The sequence below is a fragment of the Dendroctonus ponderosae genome, unplaced genomic scaffold, assembly GCF_020466585.1.
Source record: "Dendroctonus ponderosae isolate FM_Combo_2020 unplaced genomic scaffold, Dpon_F_20191213v2 Dpon_F_20191213_1, whole genome shotgun sequence".
Taxonomy (NCBI): domain Eukaryota; kingdom Metazoa; phylum Arthropoda; class Insecta; order Coleoptera; family Curculionidae; genus Dendroctonus; species Dendroctonus ponderosae.
In genome coordinates, this window is record NW_026017110.1 from 25816783 (window position 1) to 25829917 (window position 13135).

General features: G+C 35.4%; 2 protein-coding genes across 6 annotated transcripts in view; both read left to right on the top strand.

Annotated features, from left to right (window-relative positions):
* The first annotated feature begins 954 nt into the window (after nt 1-954).
* LOC109543708 (E3 ubiquitin-protein ligase SH3RF3) lies at nt 955-8295 on the top strand. 5 transcript variants are annotated; one of them, XM_019913531.2, is made up of 15 exons: nt 955-1173; nt 2189-2487; nt 2606-2740; nt 2792-2924; nt 2984-3098; nt 3157-3392; nt 3481-3601; nt 3661-3833; nt 3939-4112; nt 4244-4456; nt 4546-4837; nt 4930-5099; nt 5529-5654; nt 6213-6399; nt 6594-8295. In XM_019913531.2, exons 2-15 carry the CDS (start codon nt 2322-2324, stop codon nt 6705-6707), a joined length of 2355 nt encoding a protein of 784 aa, XP_019769090.2. In that variant the 5' UTR covers nt 955-1173; nt 2189-2321; the 3' UTR covers nt 6708-8295. The 5 variants fall into 5 exon arrangements, with proteins under 5 accessions (XP_019769090.2, XP_048516466.1, XP_048516464.1 ...); XM_048660509.1 differs by having other exon boundaries at nt 4546-4678; XM_048660507.1 differs by having other exon boundaries at nt 955-1113.
* A 455-nt stretch (nt 8296-8750) lies between these two features.
* Nucleotides 8751-13135, top strand: part of LOC125502435 — a 7816-nt gene continuing 3431 nt past the window's right edge. The window contains exon 1 of the mRNA XM_048660511.1: nt 8751-9095. Within this exon, the coding sequence (XP_048516468.1) occupies nt 8910-9095 (186 nt within the window). The 5' untranslated portion in view covers nt 8751-8909. The remainder of the gene's footprint in view (nt 9096-13135) is intronic.

The window sequence follows — 13135 nt, forward strand, 5'->3', positions numbered from 1 at the left end:
AAAAAGTTCAGTCTAGAAGGCCTAAAATTTTCATGTAAATCGCGCTGAATTCAGATTTTTAACTACTTGACAAATCGGGTCCAAAAATTAGCGTTTTACGCAAATGTACTTTTCGGTTTAAAAATTTGTAATTTACATTTTTAACAACTTGACAAATTTGTGTCTAACAATGATCGCTTTCATGCAAATGCACTTTAAAAATTCATAACCTCCCAGGTAACGCAAGTAGCATCTTGAAACTTTCAGAGTTTCAAGCAAATCCTATAAGCTAATATCCTTAAAAAAATTGCATGCAAATCGCGCTGAATTCTGGTTTCTAACTACTTGACAAATATGGGCCTAAAAATAAGCGCTTTCTAGCAAACGCACTTTCCGTTTTAAAAATGAATAACTTTCCATCTAAAGCAAGTGGCATTTTGAAACTTTTTCAGCCTCTCGGAAACACCTCGATCTAAAAGATCGGAAATTGTCATGCCTATTGCGATGAGTTTTGATTTTTAAATACTTATCAAGTGCGGGTCCAAAAATGGGCGTTTTACGCAAATGCACTTTTTGCTATGGAATTTTATAACTTCCCAGCTAACGCAAGTAGCATCTTGAAACTTTCAAGGCTTATATAAAACACTCTAAACTAATATCCTTGAAATTGGCATGCAGATCGCGTTGAAACAATTTTTAGGTACTTAACAAAATCGGGTCCAAAAGCGTGCTCATGCAAATGCACTATTGATTTTTTCTCGAAAAACCTTTTGTAAAAACTTAAACTTAAAGAGGGCTTAAACTTAAGCGTTCATAATGAAATAACTTCATGCAAATAATTTTTCAAATTCTTATGTAAAATAATCAATGCTTCTCAAAACAATGGCTTATTATATTTTATTATATTTATGTATATAGATTGATGATATCTAGTGAAAGTGGCAACAGAGCGAGCTAACCTCAAATCTTTGCTTGAAAAAGTGTCAGATGTCACTGGAGGAGGTCGCTCAGTTGCATTCTTGTGGTTTATTTGCATATTTCTTCTAAGGTCTTTGTGTGAGTGGGACAAGTTTTTCATCATCCAGTGCAAGTGTTAGACTTGATCACCTGCTTGCCATCTTTTAGATGAAAGTCGTGAGTTAAAAGACTTTTGAAAGTTTTTGTATACAGTTTCAGTTCTGCACCCCACCCAAGGTATGACAAACGCAATTCCTTCTTTAGTACCGGAAGTTCTATGCAGTTGATCTAGTTGAAGAATGCTAATTAATTAACACATTTTTACCTGGCCGCTCGGTTTGGTTTGATTCTCGCCACTGCAGTTGTTATTTAGTGAATATTAGCACCTTGTCCAGTTAACCTCCCGGGGGTTATTGATCTCTATGAAACAGTAGCTTGGTTTTTTGTTAGAAATTTATTAAACATTTGAGTGTGGAATATGAGATCGTGTTAATTCAATAGTAGACCTTTTGAAGATCGAACACACTCGCTGTTCGTTGGTTATGCTTCCGAGATCAATTCTTCTGGTACCGCGAACAAGGTAGAATGTATTTTCGAGCCCTTATGGAGGTTGAGTATTTGAGTAAATTTTGTATTACTCCATGAGCTAAGATCGTTTTTCACTAAAAGTCAATCTACTAGTCAGTAGGTGGGATAATTACACGTTATTATTATACATAAAATAAACTGGTTGGCACATGTGCTCGTTAAAGAATAAGAACTTTTGGAACATCTAACAGGCGACAATCACAAGACCGGTTTGGGACTTTTCGTTTTCATCGCATAAAAAGGTGGCATCGCATATCTCTTTTATCTCAGTAAATTCCAATTTTTCACTCTCAAACTTAGATTGAATTGTTTTGTGCCAAAAGCACGCCTTGCTATAAGTACATATGCTGTATATCAATTAACTATCTCAATTCTCAATCAATCAGAATCAGAATGTAAATATCAATATTGGGCTGCAACATTATGAATTTGACTCTGCTAAATGCACAACTGAACAAAACTTTTCTGTTGTGCAAATGTGGGAAATAAAATCAAAGAATCTATTTAACTAGACAGCTATGCAATCTATGGCCTGCTTTTGTGTAAATGCCTCGAGCATTGTAACATGTTAATGATTGATACAATTTTCTAAAACCCCTAGAGTTATGACTACTTTGTTCTGATAGATATATCCATTGTTATCTAACAACAATATTTATTCCAGCTTTCAAGGATAAGTGCCACACTCAAATAAATAAAGGACCTGGTATCTTATCCAAATATCTCATTTATCAGTGGAACTAGGCTTGGAATATTGAACTACTCTACGGTTTAGTGCATATTGGCATGCCATAACAATGGATGAGGGAACGTTAAACGATTTGCTCGAGTGTTCTGTGTGCTTTGAAAGACTGGATACGTCCAGCAAAGTCCTACCATGTCAGCACACATTTTGCAGAAAATGCTTGCAAGAGATTTATCAGAAGCACAAGGAATTGAGGTGTCCAGAATGCAGAGTATTAGGTAAAATATATGATTTATGCGAATAAACTCCATTAGCAAAATTTTTCTAATGGTGATGCGGTTTGGCAATACTTCCATCTCTACGTATTTACTATAGTAGTATTTATTGAAATTTCAGTAACCATAAAGATCGAAAATCTGCCCCCCAATGTCCTACTGATGAGAATTTTGGAGGGTATGAAAAACTCGGGAGTGCTGGCCCCCCCTAAACGGTCCCAGCGACCAACCAAAGGCGCTTCACAACATCAGCCAGGTATTTTATTGTTTTCAAATGGTAGTTGTTTGTTAGTATTAATTGTTCCAGGTGCAGTTTCGCATTCTGCTCATATTCAGCAACAAAATGTCGACAGAAGCAATAATAAGCATAGCGCGAGCCATGCTGTACCCCATCAGCCTTATGCCAAAGCTCTTTATGATTACGTCCCTAAAGAACCAGGGTAAGCATTCAAAGCTCTGGAATTCTACATGTTTGCTTAATGATTAAAAGTTGTTTCAGAGATTTGCAGTTTAAAAAAGGCGACATTATAATACTAAAGAGGAAAATTGATTCTCATTGGTATCAGGGCGAATGTGGTGGCAAACAAGGCGTTTTCCCCGTTACCTATGTACAGGTGTGTTGGTGCAGGAATTACTTTTGACTAGAATTCAAATTTGTCTTCTATTTTGAAGATTATCACGCCAGTTCCCAGTCACATACCGCAATGCAAAGCTCTCTATGATTTCCGCATGACCAATGACGAAGAAGAGGGTTGTTTGGCCTTTAATAAAGGCGATGTAATCAATGTTATCAGGCGTGTGGACGAGAACTGGGCAGAAGGCAAATTAGATGGAAGAATCGGTATTTTTCCATTATCCTTTGTGGAAATGAACAGTCTGGCTAGGTCTTTGATGAAATTGTCCACCAAGTAGGTGTAATTTGAATAAGTAATTTTATGACAAATGTGAATCAATTTGAAACAGCATTTAACTCAATATGATTTTGGATTTTTGCAGTGTACAACCAGGCCCGTCCAAAGTCGCACCACCTACTCCTACAACCGAGGAAAGTATTCCTCTGATACCAACTGATCATTCAACTTCTGTTACCTCAGTTGCTCAAAATATTTCTCACCAGGTACTTAGGTGTTTTAATTGGCTAAAAATTTGGAACATTATATGAACACTTCCTCGCAGGGTCCAATATCCGCCTCAGATTCAAGCTCCAATAATATAACTTCGAGTAGTTCCAGCACTACTCCGAACGTGTCTTCTAGCAATACATCATCTAGTTCCAGTACAGCTCCATCTTCCCCAGCCAGTCCGCCAGCACGAGTTGAGAGATCAGCAGTGTCTCCAAGGAATAATAGGTAAAACCGCAGATCACCGCAGCAGTGTTGTTTGACTGTTTTTACCTCATCTGTGTTAGTTTTGTTATTGTCCGCTTATACTGTGCTTTTCTGTTTGATTGTCAGTCGTAAACCTGAAATTTCGAAAAATGTGCCGCCATTACTACCGCAACAGTCATCAGTAGTTAATTCTCCTCACACTCGTACCATCGAAGGCAGGCTTACGCATCATCACCATCATCATCATGGCAAAGAAAAAAGACATAGTCTTACCAATATGACTGTACCACATCATACTAGGTATATGTTTTGATATTATTTCATCCGAGCGTTAATTTCCAATGGTGAAGTTTGCAGAACCCTAAAGCTGTCCATGTTTACTTCTGCCTGTGTTGTAATTTACGGGTTATCTTATAATGTGTTTTTTCTAGTGCTCATAGGTATTCAGCTGAAATTGCAGAATCCACAACTGGAAGTCATGTATCTTCCTCCGGGGCCTCAGAAAGGAGCAAAAGAACGGTACCCGCTGTTCCAGCTGCCGACCCTCAACTACCAGCCACGTTTATGGCTTTATATCCTTACAAGCCTCAAAAATCTGATGAGTTGGAGCTTAAAAAGGGCAGCTTCTACCTGGTAACGGAAATGTAAGTATTGTATGAAATTTAACATATTCGGAGCATCGGCGTCGAAGCTTTGGAACGGTCAGTTTCATATGCAATCGTTTTTTCTTTAGTTGTCAAGATGGTTGGTACAAAGGAACATCTAACCGCACCCAAAAATGTGGAGTGTTTCCCGGAAACTACGTCACTGTACTTAGAGGCTCGGCCGGAGAATTTTCTGCTGGTTTTCCTGAAGGCAGAATGCCTGTAAGTTTTACGAAGGGCACTAAAGGGGCACGCAATCGTCCAGCTGATTCCGCACCTCCAGAATTGCCCCCTAGATCGTCCACTCCTCCAACCAATGTTTGGCACGTTGACTCGCCTCGCACTAATAACGCTACTAACTCGCAGCCTAAGAGTGATAAGGTTTGTTTGCTGCTTGCTCAACTGCTCAATTCGTTTGCGGTGTGTTTGACTTGTTTGTTATTGTTTCATACATTTTATCTGTTTCAATCAAGAATAAAGAACGCAAGGAAAAGAGTACGGTGAGTTTGATGCGTCGCCTAGCAAGCATCAAAAGGTCTAAATCTCCGCCGACGTCTTCTTATTCGATGGATAATCCAGTTTTTGAGGACGCGACGCTATCAGCTGCCGGTTTGACTACTCCAGTTCATCCTGTACATGTTAGGTATGAGTCTTGGTTTTATTTCATTTCCTGTTTGTTTGGGAATTTGCTTTAATATGTTGGCGTTATTTGAAAATAAAGGGCAATTTAACGTTTACCTTCCGCTAAGATGAGTGGGTAATTAATTTCAGCTAAGAGACTATAATACAACTAGTTTTTGATTTGCGGATCTAAAATAATTAATAAAAAATCGCCTAGACTGTTTCATTGGATTTACTGTTGTACCATCGTTTAAAACAATGAAAGACGTGTTTTGACAAGGCTTTAAGAAGATTCTATCGGCTCTGAAGAAATACCTGCGCTGTGCATAGATAGCTCTATCCATAGAAATCAATTTTCATCAGTGTGTTATTGGTAGTTAAGACCAACACTCGTTTGCATTGTGCGTTGACTTCTTGCATGATTTTGCGTGTGTGTTTTGCCCTCATTTAGGTCAGGGTCCTGTCCGAGCCAGCTGTTGCAGGTGCAGCCTTCCGTCGATTTTCACAGGTTCTTCGGTTCCGCCTCGCATCGAGTTAAGCATAAGGAGAGACCGTCCATTTTGAATCATAGTACAAGGTGTGTTTGTTTTTCGCCCTGTTACTGTAGCAAAATCGCAACTACTTAATACCTGGCCGCGCCTAACTTATCATTTTCATTTTAGTTTCGGAGTTCAATTTGTTTTGGGTATTTTCAGGTTTATGTACGTAGTGTAGAAGGGCATAGGGAATCTCTTTGTGGTTTAGAATGATTGCTATCTTTATTTTATTGCTTTATTAGTTCTGTAAGTTTGTTTAATTTTTTGCCATTTGTACTGTTTGTTGCTTTACTGTACGTACTGTTAAGTTTTGGTACTTGTTATTGGAATGGATTTTTTTCAGCTTTCACACATTTATAGGTTTTTGCCGCAAGAAAACTATTTTCTACAGGTAATTTTCGAGCATGTGACTTATAATTTCAAAGGGAACCTGTACAAAAATGGAAACCGATTGGCTTTGGTTTACATTTAGTTTATTTTGGTTATTTTTGTCAATGGATTTGATTTGTAATTTTCATTTTGAATACACTAATAATAACACGCATTGGATGAGTAAACGGGTGAAGAATTTTGGGGTTGATTGTTGTGAACATTTGCAGGTCTACCGAAACGCCTCAAGGAGGCAGTTCGGGTTCCAGCCCTGATGTTCATCGACACCGGAAATCCCACTCGTTGGATGCCACTGGCTTGAAAACCTCGAGAACTGGAAGTACTCAAACTGTGAGGGAGCGATTCAGGTGCATCACTCCATATCCTCCTAATAGCGACTACGAATTGGAATTACAGGTGAATAAAACAACTTTTTTTCAGTCATAAAACTTGTTCTAATAACTAGAGTAATATGCTGATTTCATAATTGATGATAAACATAAACTGCTGGATTTTCATTTACATCAAGGTGTAAAGTATTGCTCATGTGATAGAAACACAATTCAAAGGTTTGCAGTTAGTGAAGTAATTTTTTGTTTGAAAATTTTCAGTTGAACGACATTATTTACGTGCATAAGAAACGGGAGGATGGCTGGTTTAAAGGTACGCAACAACGTACTGGTAAAACTGGTCTGTTTCCTGCCAGTTTTGTTGAATCATTTTGAGATTTCACTGTACATCGTTAAAGATCTTGCCACCGTCTCATACGAGATGTAAAACTCGACTTATAGTCTAGATTCTCTAAAACTTTAATATTGATGCATTTAAATGTCAGTAGTAAACTTAAACAGGGACCCAAAAAGCGGCCTTAAGAGAAGTGGCAATACTTTGTTTGAACTTAATTTAAGGTGGCAATGCCTTTATTGGTTAAGATAAGTTAGATTAGTTAGAAAAGGGATTTGAAGGTAACTGACTGATTTTAGGATAGTCAGTTGTGAAAGGCTTTAAGCTTTATTTAACATATTCTGTATTAATCGAGATTTGAAATCTTGTCCGTGGCTGAAATGCTGTGTTACTTCAGTTTGAATTTGCACACTAATAAGCTCTGTTTTAAGTGAAATCGAACAACAAACTCTTACACGTTGTTGAAAGGCTAAATTCTGCAATAGTTAGTAGTAGAGTTGATCTCTAAAATATAATACCGTACGGAGGAATACTATTTTTATTTTGCCATTCAACTGTTTAACGATGCAGCGCTAAATATTGTGCCATTACTTACACTGTTGCAAATGTTCCGGTACTTAATTCTAATCGATATTGATCCATTTAAAGAAGTGTGGATTTTGTCCCACATGTGTACTTAGGTGGCTTAATTATTTATAATCAATGAAGTTAGCAAGAATGTCTTCACACTAAAGGTTTTAAATTCTTCTGCATATCTACGAAGAAGTTGTGGTTATTACAAGAAATTTTCTATAAAATTTTCTATTGAAATTAAGTTGATCAGAACTAGCGTACTGAACTCAGTTAATGAATAACTAACTTTAAATCCAACTTAGTATAGTTCATATATTTTGCCTTTTACTTAAAAGTTATAATCGATTTATTGTTTGGGAAATTTATTAGGTTGGTTTGGTTTGGGATACATGCGATGTGTTCATTGTAAATAACGTTCAATAGCTTTAGGTCCATTTAAAAGATTCCTATCGTTGTTACTTGTTATCCGTAGCCAAATATATTTAAAAATGTAACTAAGTAGTGGTTAAGTTGATTTTAGGTAATCTTTTCGACCCTTTGAATATTGTCATTTTTGATCTTGTGCTGCGGTTTTATAAACAATACACACCATAAAAGTTTATGAAAAATGTATCCCAATTAAATGGAAATATAAATTTGATTAGTTTTCACATTTTACGGAATAATTGCTGATGTTTTTATATACATATCTATAACCTACCATGCACATCATGTGCAATTCTCAAGGGTCGGTCGTTAAGAAACTATTAATTAGAATTGATGTTTTTGTTTAGTTAACTATATTTATTGGTCTCTTATTTATTGAATACCATAGATAAGTTTTTTAAGTACATATTTCTAGAATCTTACAGATATTAGCTAATACTTACCCGTATGTTTGCCGGTTTAATTTCTTTGTATTTTTCAGTTTCACTTGAGGTTGTTTTTGAATCCTAACAATATTGTTAAGTTGTAGCTTAACATGTTCGGTATTTATTTCATAACGTATTTGATTTGATAACGTAAACTTATAGTATTTAATCTGAAGGTAAGTTAGGAAATAAAACTTTGTATATACATAGTTGTTTTTTTCTATTGACCCTTTCATGTCCAATTTAGAACAGCTATCTTTGATGGGCAATCTGCCTCTGTGCAAGCTCATCAAACTTGACAACAAGCTACTAAAGTACAACCATTTCATAAAACAATCAAAATCGCCCAACACGCTCCAGTACTGACTACTGACTGAAACATGTGTGTATAAACAATTGAATATTGTTAATAATTGCACGTTAGGGATATGTTGAAATGCTTATTGGAGTTACTGCTTGCTAACGTTGTTTTTGTCGTGATTATATGGTTTGTGTAATTACTTTTTAAAATGTGTCGTTTAGAACACGCAAAGCTATTCCTCGCGAAGTTATATTTCATATTTTCATAACTGGAAACTGTAAAAATTAACTAGCAAATTTAACCGTACGTGATAAAACCCTATCTATTGAGCAAAATCGTATTCAAATCGCACTTGGATGCGATCAGCCCAATAAAATTATCACCAATTTACAGCAAACAGTTTAGTAGAAAGACTGGCGCATCGCATTTCGCATCGACAGCGCTAATTCGAACTTGACCGAAACCGATTTTTTTTGATTTGATTCGTTTTCCAGTTGAGTCCCAGTAGTTTATGAACAATGAGCGGTTCATCAATTAAAGTTAGTGCTAATCAACCAGAACTGATCGAACGCAACAATACTGGATCGGCATCTCCGGATCAGACTGGGACGATCGGATTGAATAAATGTGGAGTTCAGAACAAATTTGAAAAGCAGCATTCTCTGCAGGATTTGTTGGACAAAGAAGCCAAAGAAACAAAAATTGTAAGATATTAATTAAATTAACTATTTATTCAATGCTGAGCATCGGATGGTCAAAATGTAAATCTTACTGACCTCTGGATGTGGTTTTTATGCCGCAGGATTGTAGTCACTCAACTTATCATGAGCTTACTCTACTTATTATTTAATGTTTTCCTTAAGCCAGGGTTGATAATAAAGAAACTCATTAAACGATCATGCCTATTAACGAGGTTGACAAATTGTTATCCACTAGTCGCACTTTGAGCATTCACAGTGATTATACACAATTGGTATTTAACTAATACAATTTATATATGTTGGCATTAGCTTCTGAAGGCTGCAGACAATTTTTATCAACATTTTTATTGCGAACAACCGATTAATTTGGTTAAAAATGCTCTATTGGACACATGTTGCTTCAGTTTGTTTTTCTTGAATTTTGATAATCATCTGGTTAGTTTTATTTAAAACTATTTATATTTTAGTGTATTTACACTAAATATATATTTATACACATGGTTTCAACGCTCTTCATGTAGAAGTTTAAACGAGTATATTTGTTGCCAAACTAGGTATCGATGTTCAGATGCGATATACAACACTGGGACATCGAGCACATAATTAAGAAAAAACAGTTGAGATTAAAATTAAATTTTATCAGCTATTTATAGCCGAATGTTGTGTTAAATTTAAATTCGCCGGTTTAAGGAGAAACGGGTGTTTGCACCTTGATGCACTTAGCTGATCAAATTAAATGTAAGCTGCATAATAATGCATGTAAATACGCCTAAAATAATAAACCCAACTTCACTAATCATATATCCTGTTGAAAATGTAAGTTCATATCAGGCCATGTGAGATATTTCATTAGCAGCAGCTAAGAATACCTACTAATGAATTTCGCAGAATTTTCTTATCTACGAATTTAGAATTTCCGGGATTTTGCGAAATATTTCAAAAATGTTCAGCTGTGATATTCTATTCACTATTCTTCTGTGACTATTTAAAAAAAAATTTGTTTTCGACAGTTTCCAATAAACAATTTGATATTACAAGTTGTAATTTCGTATTTTTCAATTTAATTTCAATGTTTAATTTAGATTAATAAATGTACTTTGGACTAATTTTACATCAGTTTCAATTGAGTTCACCTCGTAGATTTGCCAAAGATCATATCGATATGTATTCATGTGTTAATAATAAGGGATTTTCCAATATGCATTGTGTTGGGCATTCTAAAAATAAATAATCAAACCCATCAAGCGCATGCAGGAGTTACGAAGAATCTGGTGCTTTACAATTGATTTGTTCTTTTTATCCAAGCTTTTATTTATTTATACAATTTATTCAGTTCTTTTTTCGTTCAAAATATTAATTATTTGAGTTGCACTAGGATGTAAGTATTTTATTGCAATCATGTGGGGGAACAATAATATTTGGAATTAGAATGAGCTGGTTTCATATTTTTAAAGATTCCCGATTGAAATTTATCAGTTCAGTACTTATTTATTTATGGCATGTTTAATGTGGCCCTCATGTTCTGGAACATGAGCAGATTCTTATTTTGCATGTAAAGACGATTGAAAGAAACCTGATACTCACCTGTTGAAATTTCTATACTCTAGAAAAACTAGATAGAAGTTTTATTTGTTTTTAGCTTCTATTTTTTCCTGAAGTCTGGAAATTTACCAACATGTTTTCTTGGGTTGCATATGAGACAACTCTATATTTAATTGACTTTGCATTTTTTTTTGCTCTCTTGCTTATTTTCGTAGCATAAAACAATGACCATCATATGTAGAGAAGCGAAATCTGGTTTTCTCGATGGCCAAGGGAGCCAATAAATATTCAGAAATAAGGAGCGCGCCCTCAGGTTGGAAGATAATACGCGGTCGAATACGCGGTCGAAGGAAACTTCGTCCAATATTTTTTCTAATTGCTCCTCTAAAAAATGTTAATAACCATCCCTATCAAGGGGACTAACCAGTGCAAAAGTACCGAACACCCGATTATTTGTGGATTGTGATATGCGTTGTATGTATTTCTGGATTATTGTCTACCACATCTAGAATATCTTTTTCACGTTCCATATCGAGGGCGTGTTTCGCTCGTTTGAACAAAATTTCACCATCATTTTCTAAAAAAAATCAAATGTTCTGAAAGTCTATTTTTTCATGATTACGTAAGAAATACGTAAATCAAAGCTTCGAATTAATTCATCTGTGGTAAGAGGCGATTCATAGAAATTCGCGATTGTTTTACCTCAATTTGAATCAGCTGGCAACGATTAGATAAACTACTAATATGTCGTTGATGGAAAGATGTAGGATGAAAAATAAATATCTTGAGGATTGAATCCATGCTGGATAAATCAGTGAAACTGAAAACATCTGTTCTAAAAACTGGCAACTGGACTTTCCATAACAATAAAATCCTTTCAAGTCATTGCTGAAATTTTTCCCAATTGACGATTTAATTTAAGCAAACAGCTGCACAAAACAATTGAAATCTTGTCTGCCGAGTTCACTTGCAACAATACAACATAGCCAGCAATTAAAAGGTCATTATCCAATTGAACTATATTCTACAATCCATTACGTTGGCTCTACGAACTGTAGCGTTTAAGTGTGATTATATATATGTATAGCGTAGGTATTTTACAACATAGATTATTTCATATTAGCAGGATTAAATGTATAAGTTGGAAAATCGAAGGATAAACAGACGGTGTGAATATGAGAACGAGCGTTTCTGCCAGTAGTTTCGAGATGAAATACTATATACATTTTTTTTCATGGTTTTCATCGAATTCCCATTAGATTTGTGTATGTTATCCAGCAGGCCTATCATAGATTTATGCGAATAGTTAATAAAACGCGCGAGTATAAAGCATATTTATCAGAAACCTGATATATCAACAAAAATTAATTTAAGTCCTTATCGATAATCCTGAATTCCAGTAGCAAGTTATGCAAGGGGATTCAATTTTAATCCGATTATTCATGAAGTTGGAAACTAGATAGAGCGTCAAAAAATCTTTAAACCGAGGATTTACTACATTTTCAACAAGGCGGTGAAAGGATTCAAGCAACTACTCAAATAGCTACCGTTTGCAACCGTTGTCAGCTGTAGCAAGCTTGGGATAAAATTCCCATTTGCTTACATGTTTGAATGTCCCGATTTAACCATCCGCTCCAAAAGTTTTTTCATATATTGGAAGACACCCAAATGAGATTTTCGCTTAAACTATGCAGCATTGAACCCGTTCAGTTTTCATTGAGCAAATGCGATACTTTCAGTTAATCGTACATGCTTAAAATCCTTGTTTGCTTGTTCAAGCTGTTCCGGAACATATAAATTTCGCAAAGTCGATCTAATGGTTGCCTTTGATCCAATCACTAGTAGAAGATTATTCAAGTTTATTTTTCCGATAGAGTCGACCTTTGCAAACATATTAAAATGCCTAATCTAATGGCAATATTTCGCAGGAAATATTGCCCGAGAGGATGTAATTTTCTGAATAATTGATTGTTTTCATCTGGATTGGTTTACCTCAAGGTAGCATTACGGTAGTCGGTAAATTTTGATTGTCAACACGGTTTATTTTACAGCTACAATGAAAATATGCTACTAAATCTTCTGCACGAGGACACAGTTTTTTGGCTGATTGTTAATTTAAAAATAATTATGTTTGGGACAATTTGTTCGGTTTCGAACTGCCAGTATCTTGGACATGAAGAACGTTTCTTACTTCAAATAAGGACGTGTTTTGCATTAAACCTATTTTTGATCGATATTTTAGGGGTTTTGCCAACATCCAAAACAATTTTTTGTGAAAATGTGTAATTTTTTTAGGCATAAAGCTGTTTACATCTAAATACAGTTGAGTCCGGATACAACGAACTTGAAAAATGAACTAAAACTGGTTCGTTATATCCGGAGTTCGCTATAAGCGAATAATTATACAAAAACACGTGGTGTATTTTATTTCGTTATTTTTACATAGAGTAGTAGAAGTTAGTAGGTATGACTAAAAAGAACACAAAAAGATAAACAAAATT